This window comes from Rissa tridactyla, chromosome 1 (assembly GCF_028500815.1).
Source record: "Rissa tridactyla isolate bRisTri1 chromosome 1, bRisTri1.patW.cur.20221130, whole genome shotgun sequence".
NCBI classification, from domain to species: Eukaryota; Metazoa; Chordata; class Aves; order Charadriiformes; family Laridae; genus Rissa; species Rissa tridactyla.
The window spans coordinates 125467712-125487181 of record NC_071466.1 but is presented as its reverse complement, the minus strand read 5'-3'; the positions used below and the strand labels follow the sequence as shown (position 1 = coordinate 125487181).

At 35.1% G+C, this 19470-nt stretch overlaps 1 protein-coding gene across 39 annotated transcripts in view; it reads right to left on the bottom strand.

Annotated features, from left to right (window-relative positions):
• The window catches only part of ABI3BP (ABI family member 3 binding protein), a 162489-nt gene that overhangs the window by 46288 nt on the left and 96731 nt on the right, over positions 1-19470 (bottom strand). For 28 of the 39 annotated variants that reach the window (XM_054187833.1, XM_054187933.1, XM_054187915.1 and 25 more), the window contains 13 exons: positions 15177-15245; positions 12498-12545; positions 11932-12006; positions 10271-10318; positions 9704-9778; positions 8088-8135; positions 7152-7226; positions 6290-6364; positions 4938-5012; positions 4171-4245; positions 2568-2642; positions 1838-1909; positions 1281-1355 (listed from right to left, as the gene is read on the bottom strand). In XM_054187833.1, coding sequence (XP_054043808.1) covers positions 1281-1355; positions 1838-1909; positions 2568-2642; positions 4171-4245; positions 4938-5012; positions 6290-6364; positions 7152-7226; positions 8088-8135; positions 9704-9778; positions 10271-10318; positions 11932-12006; positions 12498-12545; positions 15177-15245 — 885 coding nt within the window. The remainder of the gene's footprint in view (positions 1-1280; positions 1356-1837; positions 1910-2567; positions 2643-4170; positions 4246-4937; positions 5013-6289; positions 6365-7151; positions 7227-8087; positions 8136-9703; positions 9779-10270; positions 10319-11931; positions 12007-12497; positions 12546-15176; positions 15246-19470) is intronic. The other 11 variants (XM_054187891.1, XM_054188149.1, XM_054188007.1 and 8 more) reach the window with 9 other exon arrangements.

The following is a 19470-nucleotide window of genomic DNA, read 5'->3' as shown; positions in this document are numbered from 1 at the left end:
ACTCACTCAAATTTGACTGAATTTAGGGAAAGATATCTAAGTTACTGGATGAAAAGGAGATTGGGAGGCAGACACACCCACTACAGGTGTCTTTGTCTTTCAGAAATAAGGTTAAAACTTGGAAGCTGGAAAGTAACCTACTTACTAGCATAAAGGGCATGGCTAAATAGTGCCATTCGTTTTTAACAACTTTCCTAACAGTAGTGTATTTTGTACATACTTCATTATAATGATTTAAAATTTAAAAGGAAAAGAATAAACCTATAAATTGTGTTTTTTAAAATTCTTCACCTAAAACTAACTTTGTAGTAGTACCAAAACATGGCATTCATTAACTATGACATGATTAGAAATAACTCTTTTTCAACTGAGACTTAGAACCTAACTTGGCTACTTAACAGAAAGCCTTTCAAAATAAGGACTTTAGAAAATAAATCTTTTTTCTGGACTGTTCAGTTTGATTTTCATAGTAATATATATATACAGTTCTTGAATGAACAGGGTCTCTGCTTAAATTCTTTTTGGCTATATAAAAAGGGCTATAAGTCTAAGTGACAAAAAGAGGGGAAATGATAAAACTGTTCACTAAACGATTTGCCTAAAACTAAAATATTACCAGTTTATAGGTTAGATAAGAGAGTAAGAAAGATTAGGAGCTGCTCTTTCTTATAACCATGTTGTCACTCCTCCCCTAACAATTTTTCTTTCTCCTGTAACCTTCCTACCTCATAATTTTTATGGAAATAGTTCACACCCGTGGTAAAGCTGACGTATCATCATCCTCCATTATAACTATGCATCCCTAAATCTACTATACTTACTGCAAAAATCACTGATAGGAAGAAGGTACCTATACTCTTAGCATTTACCTATCTTGGACTGAGATGCTGTAACCTGAGTTTCAAAAGTACTTGAGAAATTGAAGGAAATGTATTTAGGGTAATAAAATCCCTGAAAAGAAAAGAACTTAGGGAAGCTGCCTACAGCAGTATATTTTTATTAAAATTAATCAAATTCCTCACATTTTTAATTACTACCTACCATTCAAGAAACAAATGTTAAAAAGCATAACCATCTTAACTTCTGCTCTTCATGGAAATTGATGAAATTCTTTGGCATTTTCTTCGATATAATTTATTAACATACTCTGAGCTGAACACTGATATTAATTTTTGTCTACATATCATGCATGTCACATGACAGCAGTACTGAATGACAGCAAAAAGTTTAACTAAGGCAGTGCCACAATAACACTTTTAAAGTTACAAACTTTAAATTACCAGGTTTAGTCTGTGGTACTTCTGGCCCAACAGATGTTTTGGGTTTGGAAGGAATGAGCAGTGTTTCTTTTGGAGCTGAAGGAAAAGGAAAAAGATTATTATTGTATTCTTCAGGAGTCATGATCCAATGCCATATTTAGCCCACAGAAAATGAATGTCTCAAATGCCTGAAAAAAAGACAATAACAATTCCATGGCTTTCTGGAACCTGAAATAAAATGACTATCCAAAACACAGAAAAGTCCTAGCACTGTGCTGTAGGATAAGTTGAGTTAGTGGCTAAAATTCTTGCTCTAAAAGAAAAATTAGACCACTGAATTTGGCTGGAGATCTGATGAATACAGGCTTCTGACCAGATATGAGCTGTAGGCTATTTCTGCTTTACTTCTAGGATACAATTGAAACTCATCTGTATTAAGAAAGATGCATGTGTGTAAGCAGAACAAAGAACAGTGGAATGATGTTACACAAAATACCACACCAGAGAATGTTCTCCAGAAATTTCTCCATTGCAAAATTAAAATTACCCGCATCTTAAATTTAAGGAAAATTATTTACCCATTGTTGCCCAATGCTCAGTGATAGTAGAAGATTTTGTAATAATTGGTTGTGGAGTTGTCTGAGGTATTGCTGTTAAGGAGAAAATGTGAAGAATCTTAGAATATAAAACTGTAATAGAAACAAAGAAGCATTTGCACTATTATCTAAAACTTTCAAAATGCCCCAAACTAAAGAGTAGCAGAATATCTTAAAAATCAACTGCTCACAGATATCATTATCTTTCTGTTAACTTCTCCTATACATTCCTTCTAATGTTAAAATGGGAAGAGACACAGACTTCTGTAACTATTTTTAAGACTACTTTTGTTTCAGTATAGCACACAATGTCAGTTGCTAACTGTACAAGCACATTGGAAAGGAGTTCTGTTGCATTTTATGGTTAAGAAAAAAAAAAAGTTCTCACAGAGAAACATCTCTGATTACCAGGAAGTAATCAGAGAGAATTCAATCTATCTAGCCACTGAAATTTGTCACTGAAATTTGTCATCTCTGTATTTTAGTCATCATTTCCTATATGTAATAGAAAGGAGGAAAAACATTTTTGATGCTATACTACAAATCCTACTATTATTTACACTGTAGTTTTGACATATTTTGCGTTGACTGACTTAAGTGTAATGCATTTGTTTCAGCACAAAATCAGCTACGAATTAAAAAGCACAAAACCCGAGGCTAGGGGAAAGAATGATTAAACACAAACACGAAACCAAAAGAATGACTCCATTACCAGGTTTGGTGTGTGGCACTCTTTGTTTTTCAGATGTTTTTGGTTTGGTATGAATGAAATGTTTTTCAGTTGGAGCTGAAATAAAAACAAACAGCACCCAGAACAACAATTGAAAAAACACACTGCTTTCATAGCACACAGGGAACATAAATATGATCTAATATGCAATAAGGCAAATTATGTAAGGGTAAAGTTGAAAATCAATCAGTTGGAATTCCTGCAAACAAAGGAAGACAAATTAAATGGCCGCTGATACAAACAGACTTCCCCAAAATTATATACAAATCTGTAGCTTTGGATGAAGCAGTGAAGAATATAGTCACAAACAGCATATAGTAAAGTAATGGGACAAAAATAGAAAGTAGTAGCCTGTATCTTCCACATCTCCCTTACATGAGTATCTGAGGACAGGATCTATTTTTCAGTGGACCCTTTGTATTTGCCTTGATTTATAAAGTAACTTCTTTGTTCTTATGTGGGAACTATTCAATCTTGCTATCTTCACACTGTTCAGTTAAAAATGCTTGCCATGCAGGAATCGTTTACTGGAAAAGGTTACCTTAGCACTTGCTAGTCTGTGACCCATACCAACGTGGGAGGTCCTCAAAATATATGCCTTAGCTTGCGCATTCTTCATACCCCTTGCTCTGAAGAACTATTTTCTGCACATGAATATTACATCAGGTAGCCCCAGATGTGTACAACAGGGCACATAAACTTCATAAAGCTACATAAAGAGATATCAAATGAATACTAAGCTAAGTATCAATGCATACAGGGTATATATATTAAAATAGAAACATGATGGAAAGCATCTTTCATTTCCTATTTCTCAAAAGGAAAAAACATAGTTTGAAGATTATTAAATGGCTATTAATACTTCATTAATGATATCATTTCGTTCTCAGAAAATCATGGTCAATGTCTGTCTCTGAAACTGGGGACAGAGAACTGATTATTAACAAAGATTGCTCAAACAATACTCCCGCTACCCAATCCTGCTTAGATTCATTGACCCTTATTTGGTCCACATCTGACATTTAAGTTAAGAAGAAAGAATTCTCAGCCAATGTTTCATATATTTATGCAAGTTTTCCCAACATGGATGACTAGAAATTAGGAGAGAAGATGGCTTGAAGAACCAGTATTTGATTTGGAGGGTCACACAGCTGGTCTGATTTGGTATATCTTATGCTATAGTTGATACCTTATCATTTTCTTGCGATTTTTCTCTGTAAAATTGTACCATGAGGAGTGAAGGAGAAGAATATTTTAGGATGACAGCATCTATACCTCAGATGCAGAAATTACAGGACTCACTACTTGCTCTTTAAATAAAGTCCCTTTTTACTTGAAAATATATATTATGTGAAGGAACTACATCATCCTCACTGGAAAGGCTAAAAGATGAGGAAAAGAAACTTGAAAAGTAGATGAGCTTATTCATTATTACCCACATCAATACCAAAGGACAAGCAAGTGTCTAGAAGCAGAGCAAAACTTTGTTATTAGTTTTAATATTACACAATGAGCTTTCTCTAAGAATATCTTCTCTAACAAGAATGGAAAATAGAGTAATTGTTTATGAAATACACATGATTACCCAATGTTGCCTTTGTTCTTTCAGGAATATGAGGAATCATAGTAGTATCTGGTTCATGGAAGGTTGGAATGATTTCTGTTGGAAAAAATGTCAATAAATGCTCAGAATAATGAAGAGAATCTCCCTTTCCTCCCTACCCCCTTAAAAAAGCATTCCGTGATATGCTATATACACCAGGAAAGGGGTGTTTTAAAAAAGCAATGGGCATTTACCCTTGGAGATTTATGGTTACAAAGAGTTCAATTTTTTTGTTTGTTTTTAACATCTAGATACTTAAAAAACAACGATAATAACCCTTCAGTGAAACCCCTGATTGTTTTATACAGGTCAGTCAGATTTATGATGAGTCTCCCAATCAAAATACAACTGAAGGGAATCCTCAATCTAATCTGGATGAAAATGTGTATGTAAACGAAAAGCACTGCAACAGCTCTAAGCGGCTTCTCTTATAGGAGCTTCAAAAACGTGGTGCAAACAACTGAAGTGTGTTGCACAGATACAAGCTGTGAATAGCTTTTTATCATTGATTTAAACATACAGGTCACTACTATTTCTTCTTCTGATAAAATGCACATAATATAAAATAGTCTCGAACTATTGTAGTTTCCATCAGTGGTATAACTTAACTGCAGCATTGCAAAGGTTTCTTAAGCTAGAACGATACCCAGGTAACAGCAAATGTACTATTGACAACTCCCCCCACTGCCCACCCTGAAAACCGCTGCTCAATTATCAACCGCAGCTTGACAAAAGACCGGATAATTTACCAGGCTTGCTGTATGGAGCATCTGGGATGGGAGGTGCTTTAGGTTTAAAGGGAGTATATTGTGGTTCTTTAGGAGCTGAAAGAAAAGACTTGTGTTAAGGGTTTATACTCTTCAGAAATTAGACAACTTTATTGCACAGGCACTGCATGCCTTGTGCTTGCAAACAAAAACAAGATCCTTACATGAGAGACTGAAAAATTGAGTGTCAGATAAATGCAGAAATTTAAAGAGAAAAAAAAAGGAAGGAAAACATGGCTGGAAAATTGATCAAGGAAGCAAAATCTGGAGTCAAGCAACAAAAACTGAAAGAACACAGACAACTACTGTGGAGATGTTTCCATCTGTATTTCAGAGGTCATAACTGCAATACCCATGGCATGCTTGTCTCCTAGAAGTGTCAAAGGAATTACAATGTGTGTGAAAGAAAATTTCTGTGACGACAACAAAACAGCTAGGAATCTTTCAATACCTGGAACAGAGTGGAATTAAGTTCTCTAAGTAGAAAAGAAAACAAATCAAAACCCCAAAGAGAAGACAAGTGAAAAACAGACTAATGATATATAATCTTTGGTCCAAGGAGCAGCAGGGAAAAAATAATAATGACCAGCCCAAGGTAACATCTTGACCTGTTGCTGTCTTTGGTTGTTCGATTGCAAATGTAGTAGGTGTCAAAACTTCATAAAAACAAGAAAGTACACAGAATTAGTGATAAGTACAAGCAAAAGGGTAAAAGTACTCCTTTTTACATGACTAATTTATTTTCAAATTGGAACACGTACTTAAATTATTTTTTTTTTATTAAATTATTTATTGGTGGAATTAGTGAATATACACTCACTTAAAAAGAAAGTTCAACTGATGTCTTCAGAACCACCGGGAGTTAGAGGGGTTTGCCAGTTCACTAGTATGTAAATCTCTATTATGTATATTTTTAAGGATCAAATTCCATTACCAGGACACACAAACATATGAGTGGTTTGAGTTACAGATATTTAGAGTCATACATGAAGGCCCCCAAATATGTTTTTTCTAAGCATCTGTGCATAGGCACAGAACAGATGCAATTTCTTCCGAGAACATTCTTACAATGTTTGTTTGTTTTCTACCCTGCTATGCAGATTATTCATCAGTGACAGCTGTCATATGACTGAAAAGCATATACAACTCATCAAAACTCATCCATTAAAAATACAAATCAGCTCTATCTTCCTGTAAGCACATATTTAATTATCATTAGAAAATCTGCTTTTTTGTAATATGAAGAGATATTAATCAACGCTTGATTCATTGAGGAAAGACAACCCGAAAGAAACCCTGAATATTCAAGCAGATCAAAACAACAATGTGTTTACCGGGTTTTGTGTGTGGTACATCTGGACTTGGTGATGCTCTGGGCTTGGAAGAGACTCGCCGACTTTCTTTTGGACCTGTGAAGACGAGCAAAGTTTTGAACATGTTATTGAGGTTGATGATTCAACATATGTCTTTCAATTTTCCTGACAAGAGACTCATTTTCTGCAAAGAAATTTTTTACAAAGCATTTCTTCCATTTGAAAATAACCACAGAGATCATCTGTCAATGCAATCAACATTGTGTTAGTGCAGAGACTAAAGACAAAGTGACTGTTACAGTGCAGTGTTGGATTAACTCTCCACTCGTCTCAGCTCTATCAAATAGGGCTTTCTACAGAGTAAACTGCTGTAGTTCTATCAGCTCCCCTAGCTGCACTTCTCAAGTTTCATATTCAAAAAATTTGCTGTTCATTTAGATCAACCTTGCATTAAAAAAAAATCTCCAGCAAAGCAGTCAAAGCAGAAGAAACATAGAAATTTACCACTATTTTTCAAATGGACAGAACTATTTCCAAAGTTCTTGGAACAGGAAAGCACAGTAATTTTACACTTGTAAATAAGTAACTAGAAAATACAAATACCTCTGTCACATTCTATGGAAATATGACACAAATTTTCCTATGTGCAAGGGCTCAAGATGAGTGTTAAGCCCCACATCCCTACCATTATGCAACTTATTGACATGTATAAATATCTAGCTGATTATCTTGTTCCATTAAGCTATATAGCAAAATTCGATTATGACAATAAACCAGCCTATTCAATAAGTATCTGTGTACCTTCAGAGAACTTACCAATTTTCACAATTTTCAAACTGATAAAACTTTCATGCACTAAAGGGCAAAATATTGATAAGCTTACTTGCTCTAGTCGGAGGAACACGTGGACTGGGTGATGTTTTAGGTTTGTAAGGCCCATGATATGTATCTTTAGGAGCTGAAAGAAAGAATCTGGGTCACACCACGCTAAAATTTTCCGAGATATCAGTGTCCACTACAACCCAAGAAAAACAAAGCAAAGATTTGAACCAAAGATATTCTATGGGACTGATGCAAAAGAGAAAGTGTTTTTGTAACAAAATCAGGCTATAGAGAAAAGAAATTATCTTGCCTGACATATCATCAACTAAGCATATGACAGAATTACTGGTTCTATTTAAGAAGAGGACTTAAAAAATAGAAGAAGAAAACAAAACAAGTAGCTTCAAATACAAAGACACCACTGCTCTGTAACGGAAGTTGTACTAGAATGATTCACAGTACCAGAGTTAAATGACACAAACATCTTAGTGAAATGGATCTGCCTTCAAGGAATCATATGACCCAAAGATCGCTGAAGTCATTCTGTTCTGACAATGGAATTGAGGTTTGAGTGAAACAGAATTACTTTTCAGACCTCTATGAAGGATCAAATTTCATTTAGTAAAACTGGAGGGGAAGGGAAGCAGAGAGAGAAAACTTGCAGCATGCAGCTCTGCTCACCCAAACCATATGACCAACTAGAAAGTGCCACCTCTATAGTATGACTGAGAAGACATAAGTTAGGATCCTGTTCTGATCTGCCCTCTGCCTCTTATCATTAAATATTGAAGGAAACTGCCCTATGTTATATGCATAAAAACTTGAAAGGATCCTCCTCAACTGTTTTGTAGAATATAAGAAAAGAGACAGAGAATCTTGACTGTTAAGTTATTAAGGCACATACAAAGAGAGATGACAACCTTTCGCAGGTCTACCCTTAACGATTGTGTTGAAGAGGAAAGACAATATGTCTAATCAAGTAAGAAAGTATCATTACCTACTGTTGACTTTGGTTTCTCAGTTCTAAAAGTGATTGGTTCCAGAACTGCATTAGCATGATAAAAAACAAAAACAAGTATTACCAAGAACAATCAAAACATTACAATCACTGCCGCCACAATGATCATACCATCCTCGCTTCAGCAGATGACAGATGGTCACACCTTCTTGAAACTCAATACGTACCAGAGTATTATGCTGCTCAGAACTGGCTATAGTTCAAGGAAATAGCTATAATACAGAACAGAGCCCAAATATAAATCTGAAGCTTTAGTAATAAGCCACAAAGAAATTGTGGGTGGTTTTCGACCTTCAACTTTGTACACTTTCCTGACTTATTTCAAGGTTTTCATTCAAACAAGAGGCACAGACTTACTGGGTGGAAAAGGAACCTTAGTTGTCATCTTTCTGCCCATTTCTTCAGCAGCACTGTCTAATATCGCATATACCTTGGATAGCCATACTGGGTCTGGCTGGGATGGAGTTTATTTTCTTCATAGTAGCCCCTGTGGTACTCTGTTTTAGATTCATGACCAAGACAGTGGTGATAGCACACCAGTGTTTTAGGGTGATACCACACCAGTGTTTTAACTATTGCTGAAGAGTTCTTGCTACAGTATCAAGGACTTTGTTTTTCACTCGGCCCCCAGCCAAGTAGCCTGGGCTTGGGTAAGCCTAGGAGGGGCTAGCCTAGGAGGGGACACAGCCAGGATAGCTGAACCAAACTGACCAAAAGGATATTCCACCTCATATAATGTCATGCTTAGCAAAAAAACTGGAGGGTAGTCCTTCGAAAGGACTCACTGCTCCTAGACTGGCATTGGTCTGCTGGTGGTATGTGGTCAGCGGTTGCCTTTGTAACACTTTTCTTCCCCCCCCCCGCCTTTTTATCCTTAACTTGTTAAACTGTTTTTATCTTGAACTATGATTTTTTTTTCGCTCTTTTGCTCCTCTGATTCTCTCTCCCAATGCACTGCGGGGTGGAATGAGCAAGCGGTTAGTGGGTGCTTAGTGGGTGGCTGGGGTCAACCCACCACAGCACCTCATGCAATTGCTAGTGTGAGTTATATAACTTTCTTCCTCTGTCCTTAATTAGCTCAGGGTTGTATATTGCTCTATACCAAGCTGTATAAACTATATTATAGACAGTAGTACACATTCTTAAATCTCTGAACAACATCAGGGCTGTGCAAAAGTGAATTGAAAAGTATAAATGTATGAGTGTGCCTGGGAAATTTAAAAGAAGTATACAATTTGACAAATACAGATAAAAACCCTTCCTCTTTGCAATGACACCTCTCCTTTTCACCTTCGCTCTCCCAAAACTCAAGCAAATTCAGACAGAAAAGACCTATTTCCACTAACAACTGCACAGAAAATGCCTACTGTTGCAGTGACTTAAAATGTAAAAAAGAACTGAAGATAGAGATTCTAAACTTACCAGGTTGCTTATAAATTCCATATGTTGTGACATGATACTGGATTTTATCCCTCAAGGACAGCTCCAACATATACCCCTCAAGGGATACATTTAAACCTGAAGGTCCACTGATCACAGTAGAATTCATAAAACACACATACCAGTATGATAAGATAAAGAAATAATATACTTACCAGGTTTGGTTTGTGGCACCTCTGATCTTGGTGATGTTCTAGGTTTGGAGGGAACACGCTGTGTTTCTTTTGGAACTGAAATAAAAAAAATGCAACTATTAAAATCTCTCAAGAACTGAGACTGACAGAAGGCATAATATTAGAAAAGAACACATGCCTTTGGGACCCTGTGGAAATACAAAAAGCTTGTACGAGTAATGGAGAAGTATGAATGTCTGGTACACAAAGAAATAGTGCTGATGGAGAATGTCTGTAACAGCATAACATAAAGCAAGGCCAGTATGGATGAGCTAGTATAAAAAATGAAGCAGCACATGAGAATAGAGACATATAGGCAAAGGTAGGCTGTGGTGCTTCCATCCACTTTACAGAACATATTTGTGTGAGAAAAAACAAACAAGATGATTATGAGTTGTTAGTGTAAAATTACAAAAAAAAAATTACAGAAGGACTAAATTTAATAGTAAAAAAATATGGCAGTGGAGTACAATGAAGATGCACTTGTGATGCTTGGTGCATACTGAGAAGAAAGCTAAATGTGATGGTCCCTGTAGGTAAAACTGTTACCTATTGTTGGCTTTAGTTGATCAGTTTTAAGTGTTATAGATTCCAGGACTGTATCAGAAACAAAACATAAAAGCTATTATGAAAATTGAAGATAATAATTCCACTTACAATTAGTATTACTTGTCTAGTAACTGCATTTTGAATTATATAGTATGTATACCGCCTCATATTAAAACTGTTATATTAAACGAAGTCTCTGAGAAAGCAGTGTAAGCTGAAACATAATGTGAGCTTAGTTCTCCCATGGGCTTCAATGAGATATCCAAATATGTATCGCTCCTTTATTCAGAAAATGGCTTTTTAGGGACACAAATGTCTTCCCTTTGTGGTGTATTTCAAATGCAGTTTATATATACAATTGGAAACAGAGACCACTTGCCTGTTTTCTGGATGCTGTATTATTAAAGAGCATTACGGTGGATTGCATTGCATGATCACATACTTCAGCTCTAAACTGGTATGGATTTAAAATAAAACTGGGTATTTAAGGGGCATAAGGATGCAAAATTGATGCTATTTTCTTGCATTTCCCACATTAGAAACAGAGGCACAATAGAAATAGTGTCGTGTTCTGTTGTCAATTCTTCTGTATGAGTGACAATAAAAAAACCTTTTCTGTGTACCTTCTAAGACAGTCACAAGCTAAGTGGATGATGCTGTAAAAAAATTTATATTATAGATTCTTGAAGACACAGTAACTTTTTTTAAAAAAAAACAACAAAAACCAGTATAAACCTGTAACATTTGTGTGACAAAACCATTTTCTGAGATGCCCAGACTACCATAATAATGAAAAATGGCAATAGAAGTAAAATCTGAGTTTATGAGAAGTTGCATTTTAGGTTATGGTTTGGAAATAATGTTTTACAATCAGCTGCCACGGTTAAAAAATTATGAAAGAACATGGATTTTGACTGTTTTCTACATGAGGAAATCATATTTAATAGATAACATCAGCTTTCAAAAATATTGCTCCATGTCTACAATTTCAAGATGTTCAGTAAAGTGATTATCATGTAATGTTTCACGTTTACCAAAAGACAACGTATGTTGATATTTGATACCCTTGCAATTTTCTGTTGATATTTCCAACTGGATAGCAGAGGCCAGAGTGTAATTTTTTCTGCCTGCCACTGAATTCAACTGTACTCACATTTAATGACATAGTATAAAAATCCAGTATTTTGGAATACGGCATAAATGATCATTAATGCTAATAAATATTAATATTTACAAAAAATAGTAACTGTGCACTGGGTAAGTTGCTCATTTATGCAGAAAATAATAATGTCATGAAATTAAATAATTGTGACTTAAAAGGAAACATATTTATTCTAACAATGCAAAGCAATGTGGAAAAGAATTGTACATCTAAGTAGCCATAATACATTATTTGCTAGGTATTTGCTTTAGTTAACACTGTAATTTGAGTTTAAGAACAATATTCTCATCCTGCTGCCACGAAGTGGCAGAGATTTATTCTTTTGCATGATTAAAAACACCTAGTGAATGTTACTACTCCTGAAAACTGCAAATAAATTACTGAACATAGAACAGAACCCCGTTATGTTTTAACTGTCTCAGATAACTAAACATCTGCTCAGAAATACATTTCAATCCAATATAAACTGTATTAGAAATAATCACACAAAGCAGTTTACCATCTTTGACTTGTGGCATATGAGGTTTGGGTGAAGTTTTAGGTTTAGAAGGAATACGCCGCGTCTCCTTTGGAGCTGGAAGAGAAAATGTGGGTAATAAGTTGGTTAAATTGCACAGCAATTAGTGTCTGATACCAAGTTGAACACACAAACACAGAAACCTCACACCTGCAACAGAGAAAAAAGTCTCTTTATAGGAAGTAGGAAAGAAAGTCAGGTAATACTCTCCGTGAGTTTACAACAATCTAAGCAAGAAACTGGAATTTTAGTAATTTTTGAAGCTAAGGTTTTATTTTTTTAAATAAAAAGCTGGGAGAAGCACAGACAAGCATAATAATGAGAAAGGTGATTCAGAGCTGCCAGCACCATTTTCTTAAAAAAAGAAGAGACATTCCAACTGTGAAGAGAGCAATATGCCCAACTGCAATGAATGCCCAGCAATAGAATTGCCTAGAAGAAAAACGAAGTTTAATGAAACAATCCTAAGGCATAAGGTAATTGACTTCAGTGATGCTTTCTGTGATGAAACAAGCAAACACGACAGCTTGCCAAGGAAATATCATTACCCATCGTTGACCTTGGTGGTTCAATTCTAAGTGTAATAGGTTCCAAGACTGCAACAGAAACAGTGTGATAAGGTAAGTATGGAATGTACTCCAAAACACTTAAAATTACTCCACTGGTAAGTATAAAAGCAGGTGCCAATACTACACCACCGTAATGCAGATCTTGAAATTAACTTTTACTTTTTAAAACCATGGACAATTAAATTTCCTAATAATACAGGTTCAATAAGAAAAATATAATTGCACAAACTTGATGGCAAAGGAAGCAAAAACATGCTAATAGAAATCAGTAAATCCTAGAACAAACAAGGGAAGAGATCACACAGCTTAACTTGGAGACAGCACGGGACTCTTGATATACAAAAATGTCAGGTATCCCCAAACTGAAGTCTGCTATACATGGAAGTGGCATGCTGACCATGACAAAACAGTTGCTTTTTTCCTCTAAAGTGAACAGTCAAGCAGAGGACTAAAAGGCTGCTATTGGTATGGCTATACAATTATCTGAAAAAAATTATTTTGATAAAGCCTCTTATATTTTTCCCATTACATCCTCTTATGATTTGGATCACAAAACCAATACATCATGTCCTTTTCCTCCTCACAAGCTATGCCAAGTTGGGGCGAAAAAAGGAAAAAAAATCACTATCCTAAATTATGAAATGGTAGAATCTATAAAATCTCCTAGCAGTACAGGAAATATATTAAAATAATATTAATTGATAAATTCTCCCCTCTCAAGGTAGTAAAAACTAAAGTAACTCATAACAGACAGACACTCACACCTAAAGATAGAACCTTTTCTATCACCTATACTCACTTCACTATACATTCACAGTATAATATAGCCTAGTATTAATATTGCTGCAAATGAGAAAAAAAAGCCAAAACAACCAGCATTAACTTCTTTCTGTTGACAATGGCCAGATACTGCATAGAAAACTTAAACTAGTTACTAATCTTTCTAAAGCACTCACTACATATCCCTAGTTTGCAATGACTTTGCCATTATTCAAGCTCATCAATTACCTTCAGAAATCAAATTCAAAATATTTTTCTGTAAAACACTCATTTCTGTTTTCAGATTGCCTTTGAAAAAACAGTCAGTTCTTAGAAAGAAAAATCCCCTTCAGATATTCAGAATAAAATTAAATTCTTTGTTAAGTCTGCAAACTGTTTTCTGAAGCAATTTGGTTTCTTTTTGTATAAATATTATCCCAGAATAATGAACAAGTTCCTTCTCCCCTCCTCCAGGAAAAAAAAGTTAAAGTCTTTCACTTTTTTACTTTCTGCACTAATAGCAAGCCTCAAAGTACACAATTTCAAAAGAACTGCCCTACCAGATTGAGCTTGAAGTGTTTTGGTGTTAGCAGATGATTTGGCTGCAAATATGTGGTTTGTGATTTTGGATACTGGAAAAAACTTGGTTTGTAAAAACCAGTATTTAAGCTGAAAGTAAACGGTAGAAGAATCACATTCACATTCAGGAATGAAGAAATTAAGTCTAGGAAATGATCTCCAGTTTGTATCAATGAATAAACACAGAAAAAAAAATGGTGCTATGAGTTTAATGCATGAAAAATTATTGAATATGGGCAAAACCAGCAGACAGAGCCTTTGAAGAAAGGGATAATCAAGAGTTGGATGTTCTTCTACAGCAAAATTAGCTTCTAAGACTTCAGGCAAAATCCAAATAAAAGAAAGCTAAGAAACGATGCTAAGAAAACACTGCTATCTGATGTTGATCTTGGCAAATCAAGGTCATTAGGAGAGTTTTAAGAGTACTTTATGAAATAGATCTTATTGCAGTTGGAAACAGTGAATCTAAGTGATTTGTTGCTAATTAGCCAAAACAAATTGATTCTATTTAATCATATCATCTAAGCACAGATTTAAAGCCATCCTTGTCCAGTAAAGTATTATATATGTAGTTGACTTCATCCAGGTTTAAAAGAGCAAAGTTATACCTTTAAAAACATCTTATAGTGCTTCTCAGAATACAGTCTGCAGAGTAAATGCAAACAGTGACTCAAATCTTCCTTTGAATTAGATATAACATTTCAAGGCTCACTGCAAAGGACACCTTTGTTCTTAGTCTACATTAAAAATGTATTTATTAAACACATCACTAAACATATATTCCCATACCAAAAAAGGTAATTATCATTATTACTTGATATAAACTTTTCTCCTTACTAAAACCAGAACTACTTTTTTTTTTCTTAAATTGAACACAAGTTTCCAAGGATTAATTGAAAAGATGCAATATTTTTCATAAATTTGAGAAATTATCAAGCAATGCTCAGTTTTGTGCAACAAAGAACTCCCCCTTCTGCAGAAATTATTCAGCAGTTTGTGGTTTTAAATGTGATTTTTAGGTGACGTATATTATTTTTATATTTCATAAAGTCTTTATTATTGCAATAATTCTTATTCTTTCTTTTTCTAATGTAATTGAAGCTTCCAATCAGATACCTTTGAAGTGATATCCTGTCTTTTAGAAGATAATATATCCACAATAGAGACATGGAGAACTAATAAAGCACCAAAAGTATATTTCTATTTGGGGCTGGACCACATAGGAATAAGCAAGAAGTCTACAGGAAACGGTGTTTTCAACTGCACATATTATCAGATGAATGAAAAGAAGAATGACCAAAGATGACTCATAGTCATTACCCTCTGTAGTCTTTGGATGTTCATATGCGTAGGGACTCCTAGTAGTGACTGAAACTGGAATGGTTGCTGCTGGAATAAAGAGAATTTTCTTGAGACAAATACAGGTGCATCTATATCTATTTTTCAGTGTCTGGTATGGCTGAACTGCTCTTCCTTCCCAATTAAAATCCACCTCCTCCCCACTGTTCAAATGGAAACACTGAATAACTAATAAATTTACTGAATGTTTTTAAGCAACAGTAACTACCCTGTGCATCTTTTGCCGCTCTTCAAAAATAAAAGGTGTGTTTATGTTACAGGAACACCACTGGCAGAGGAGGTCTCTGAGTCTTCATCTTCCTGTTTTCCTGACAATTGGTTTTTTTCTCTTTGTGGCTGTAGACCACTGAAACGAAACAGTTCCAGAGAAATCATTCTTCTTTGGTGAATCCTTCTATTGAGTTTCTTCCACAGTGATGCAAAGGTTAGATGTGAAAGATTTCAGGTGCAAATAACTGCAAAGTGGCAGAAACTAAGGCTGAAGATCCCAGTAGGTTATCTAGTGCTACAGCACATTAGATAATCAAGTTAAAAAACTTCACATCTCTATCCAGAGTAATTAATTAGGTTTGAAATGAAAGAACTCCAAAGACTCTGAAAAATATAGAGAACTTTGAAGACAGAGTTGGTAGAATTGTTAAGTATTAGCATGACTTTACGATTGGAGTCCATTTTCAGTCCTAAATACATCTAAAATCATTAAGGAATCAATGTGCTTATACAAACCTTCAAAATTTACTTCATTTGTTTGCTCTGCTTTGACTCTTCTCAGCCTATGTTTTATTACCTCTACCTCTCTCTCTCTCTTTATCACGATATAGATTTTAATTAGGAAAGAAAAAATGATTGACGCCTATTGTACAATTGATTGATGCATTTGATACTATTGCAATTACTCTAAGCAAGCAAAATACTCCAAAATGTCTTCAGGACAAATAATTTGGGCAACAAAGTAGACTGGTTCCCAAAGAGGTTGTGGAGTCTCCATCCCTGGTAACACTAAAAAACTGTCTGGACATGGTCCTGGGCAAATGGTTCTAGGTGTCCCTGCATGAGCAGGGGACTGGACCAGATGAACTCCAGCGGTGCCTTCCAACCTCAACCATTCTGTGATGCTGTCAAAGAACATAGTAATTACCCAGCATTGGCATGGGCTACTCTGTATACAAAAAGACCTTAGGTTTAGAAGGAGAAACTTTACAGGGAACTGAAAAGTTGAAAAGTTGAAAAGTTGACAAAAAATTCTGACAGAGAGCAATTATCAAGTTTTCCTATGTTCCCTGGGAACTGGATCTCTAAAGTAACATTTGCTGGGTAGGTAAACCTCTCCTCAAGACAATCCTCTTTAAAGCCATGTCATTGAAAATGATAATGCATGAAGTGGCTCATTTGAAGTGACAGCACCATTCTTTTAAAAAATAAAAAAATATTAAAAAAAAAATCCAAACCAGCCAGTGCAATCAGTTCTTGCCCCAGCCCCACAGGGCTCTGGTACTGCATGGGGTCAAAAGGTGAAGAATGAGAATACACAGAAGCAACTATGGAAAATCATTCACTAGTAGGATCTCTTTGTTCTTTGCCAACTTCTTCTCTGAACTGCCACATGTGGAAGTACTGCTCTGTCATGACAAAAATCAGAAGGGAATGCTTATCTGTTTAACAACTGGAGACTACTTTTCTCTGAGTACTGCAGTATGCATTGAGTATTGCATGACATATCTGTGCCTCAACACTATGCTTTGCTCTAAACCCAAGCAGGGAAATCCAATAAGCAGGATACTAACCTACACGTTAGGTACTTTGCACATTGTTTCAGAACTAACCTAGGGCCATATATTCATTGCACCATGTTTTTCTGATAAATCTTAAATCACTCAGATCTCTTTTTTCTTTTTCATTTCTTTTTTTGGGTTTTTTTTTTTGGGTTGTTTTTTTTTTTCCCGAACATAAAATTAAACAATGCCATTCTGATCCCAAGCCTAAAGAGATTCTCAAAGTCTCTGGTAATGATTTTTTCTCAGCCTATTTAAAAAAAAAAAAAGTTCATTAATAGACATAGAATTCACATTTCATGTAGACTTTGCTAGATAAAAAGAAAAGGTTGAGCTGGGAAATGGATTTCTCAGAATGATGATGAGAGCAGAATAAGATTGGGAGGAAATAAAATGTCTTCATTTCCTCTGACCTTTCTGAAAGCAGAGCACCTAAATAAAACTCACAGACAATATGAAAGGACTTTGACAAAAAAGTTACTCTTGATATTATTCAACAGTTTATCAGATTATTGTGTTGAAACCACTGAGCAGCCAGGTAACCTGAGACTTTGAAGGTCAGAAAATAGTAAGAAAGACATGCACCAAGTTATCAAACAGAGTTTTGATAGGCTGAGAAGGCATGGTTCACTGGTGTGACTATACTTCAGAAGATGCATATTTAGAAGTCCTTCCAGAACCCTCATAGTCCTGATAAGGGAAAGAAGACTGTAAAAGGAACGACTACATGTATGCACCAAACTACCTAACATTACTCTATGTTAACTTAATTTCTGTATTGAAACTACGGAAATTCACAAATAGTAGGTCATTGAGATCCTCCTCTACAACAGGTAAGTTCTGCAGTTCTCTTGCAAAAGTCTCATATCACATAGATGGAAATGCATGGATGCATATGAAGAACTAGCATTTTTTACTAGAGGCACAAGAAAGTGCAAAATTTATAATGCATCTCAGGGACTCAACAAGGACTCATTATAAAGAACTAATCTTGCCCTTTTCCAAAAAAAAAAAAAATATTGCAGTGCAGTTGGATGCATGGTAGAAAATTCATTATCATTTCCTTTCCTGAAAAATGGAGAACTTAGTATGTTTATACAGAGAGATTAATGCTAACAATAATACAATGGTTGGGCATGATCACACTGTCAACAAGAACTGCTTTTTTCATGCAAGCAACAGATTGAATTGCTCAAATATCAAGAAGAATGAAGCTGCAAACTTTGACTAGAATGTACAGTTGGTTGGCTGGAAAAAATGAAAATTGTTTATATGTGTTTTTTTTTTTTAAATGAACTTTTTGCTCCACTGCAAAAAGACAAATACTTTACCAGAAACAGTACAAAAGTTTTACTAAGAATGAGAGGCAAAATTAACTTTCAGGAATACTGTTTGACCCAAAATAGGTTATTAGTAAGTCAGTGATCAAGTACGAGTTTGGCACATATTCCTCATTATTTTGATTTACTGTTAAGGAAAGGTGACAACCACTGTCATGACATAAGTTTCCAGTTCAAGCTGAACTCCCAAGTGATGCTGGAATACACAGGAGATCCTGCTCTTTGACCATTTTGTCACCTACCTAAAAGCCAGGTTATCCCCATGCACGGCATATTTTATGCCTCAAATAATAATTTCTAAACAAGAATATAATTTGTCCCATCAGAACAAATGCCAAATTCACAAATACCTACTTACAGGAAGATCATTACAAGCTTAATTATGATTAAAAAGTGTTTTTTAGGATTCTGTCTGATTGATCAGTGAAACCACTTACAGAAAAAGGACAAACAAGACGCATGCCTACAAATACAGAATCATGTCGCCTTCTTTGTAGTTATATAGAAAATTGTTATATAGCCATCCATTGTGGAAACGTCAATATACAGTGTCCAAGGCAGGCAGATATAGGCAGTCCAAGGGTGTAAAACAATTTTATGCAACAGTTTCCAAATGAGTTGGTTTTTTCCTGTGTTGTTTCAAAAAAATCATGCAGGATTCAGATTTATATTCAGATATAGGCATCTACAGCAGAGACAATTAATTATTCTAGTAATACAATACTGGATTTCCTACACTAAAAAGGCTGTAGGAGCTGTAATCACCATGAAAAACTAATTATGCATACTATTTTGAGACAGTTCCAAGTCATAAATACCATTTAGTTAACAAGCTTCACAAGGAATTACTTGGTCTGAAGAGAGTAATTCTTTTTATGAGCTAAAAAACATAATTCACAGGGAATCTGGAAAGAATTTAATAATATTGCCTGATCTCTTCCAGCATCAAGTAATATATTTTTACATTATAAAATTATGCAATTTTAAGCTTTCCAACTTCACTATAAGCTATGTAATACTAGTAATATTTTTGTAACTGTATTCACTTGTTCTTCAGCTCCAGAAAATGCCAGGTGCCTTCTATTCTCCAACAGACATCATAGATCAATTTCAACCCCCGTGTGAAGGTGCATTTTCATTTGC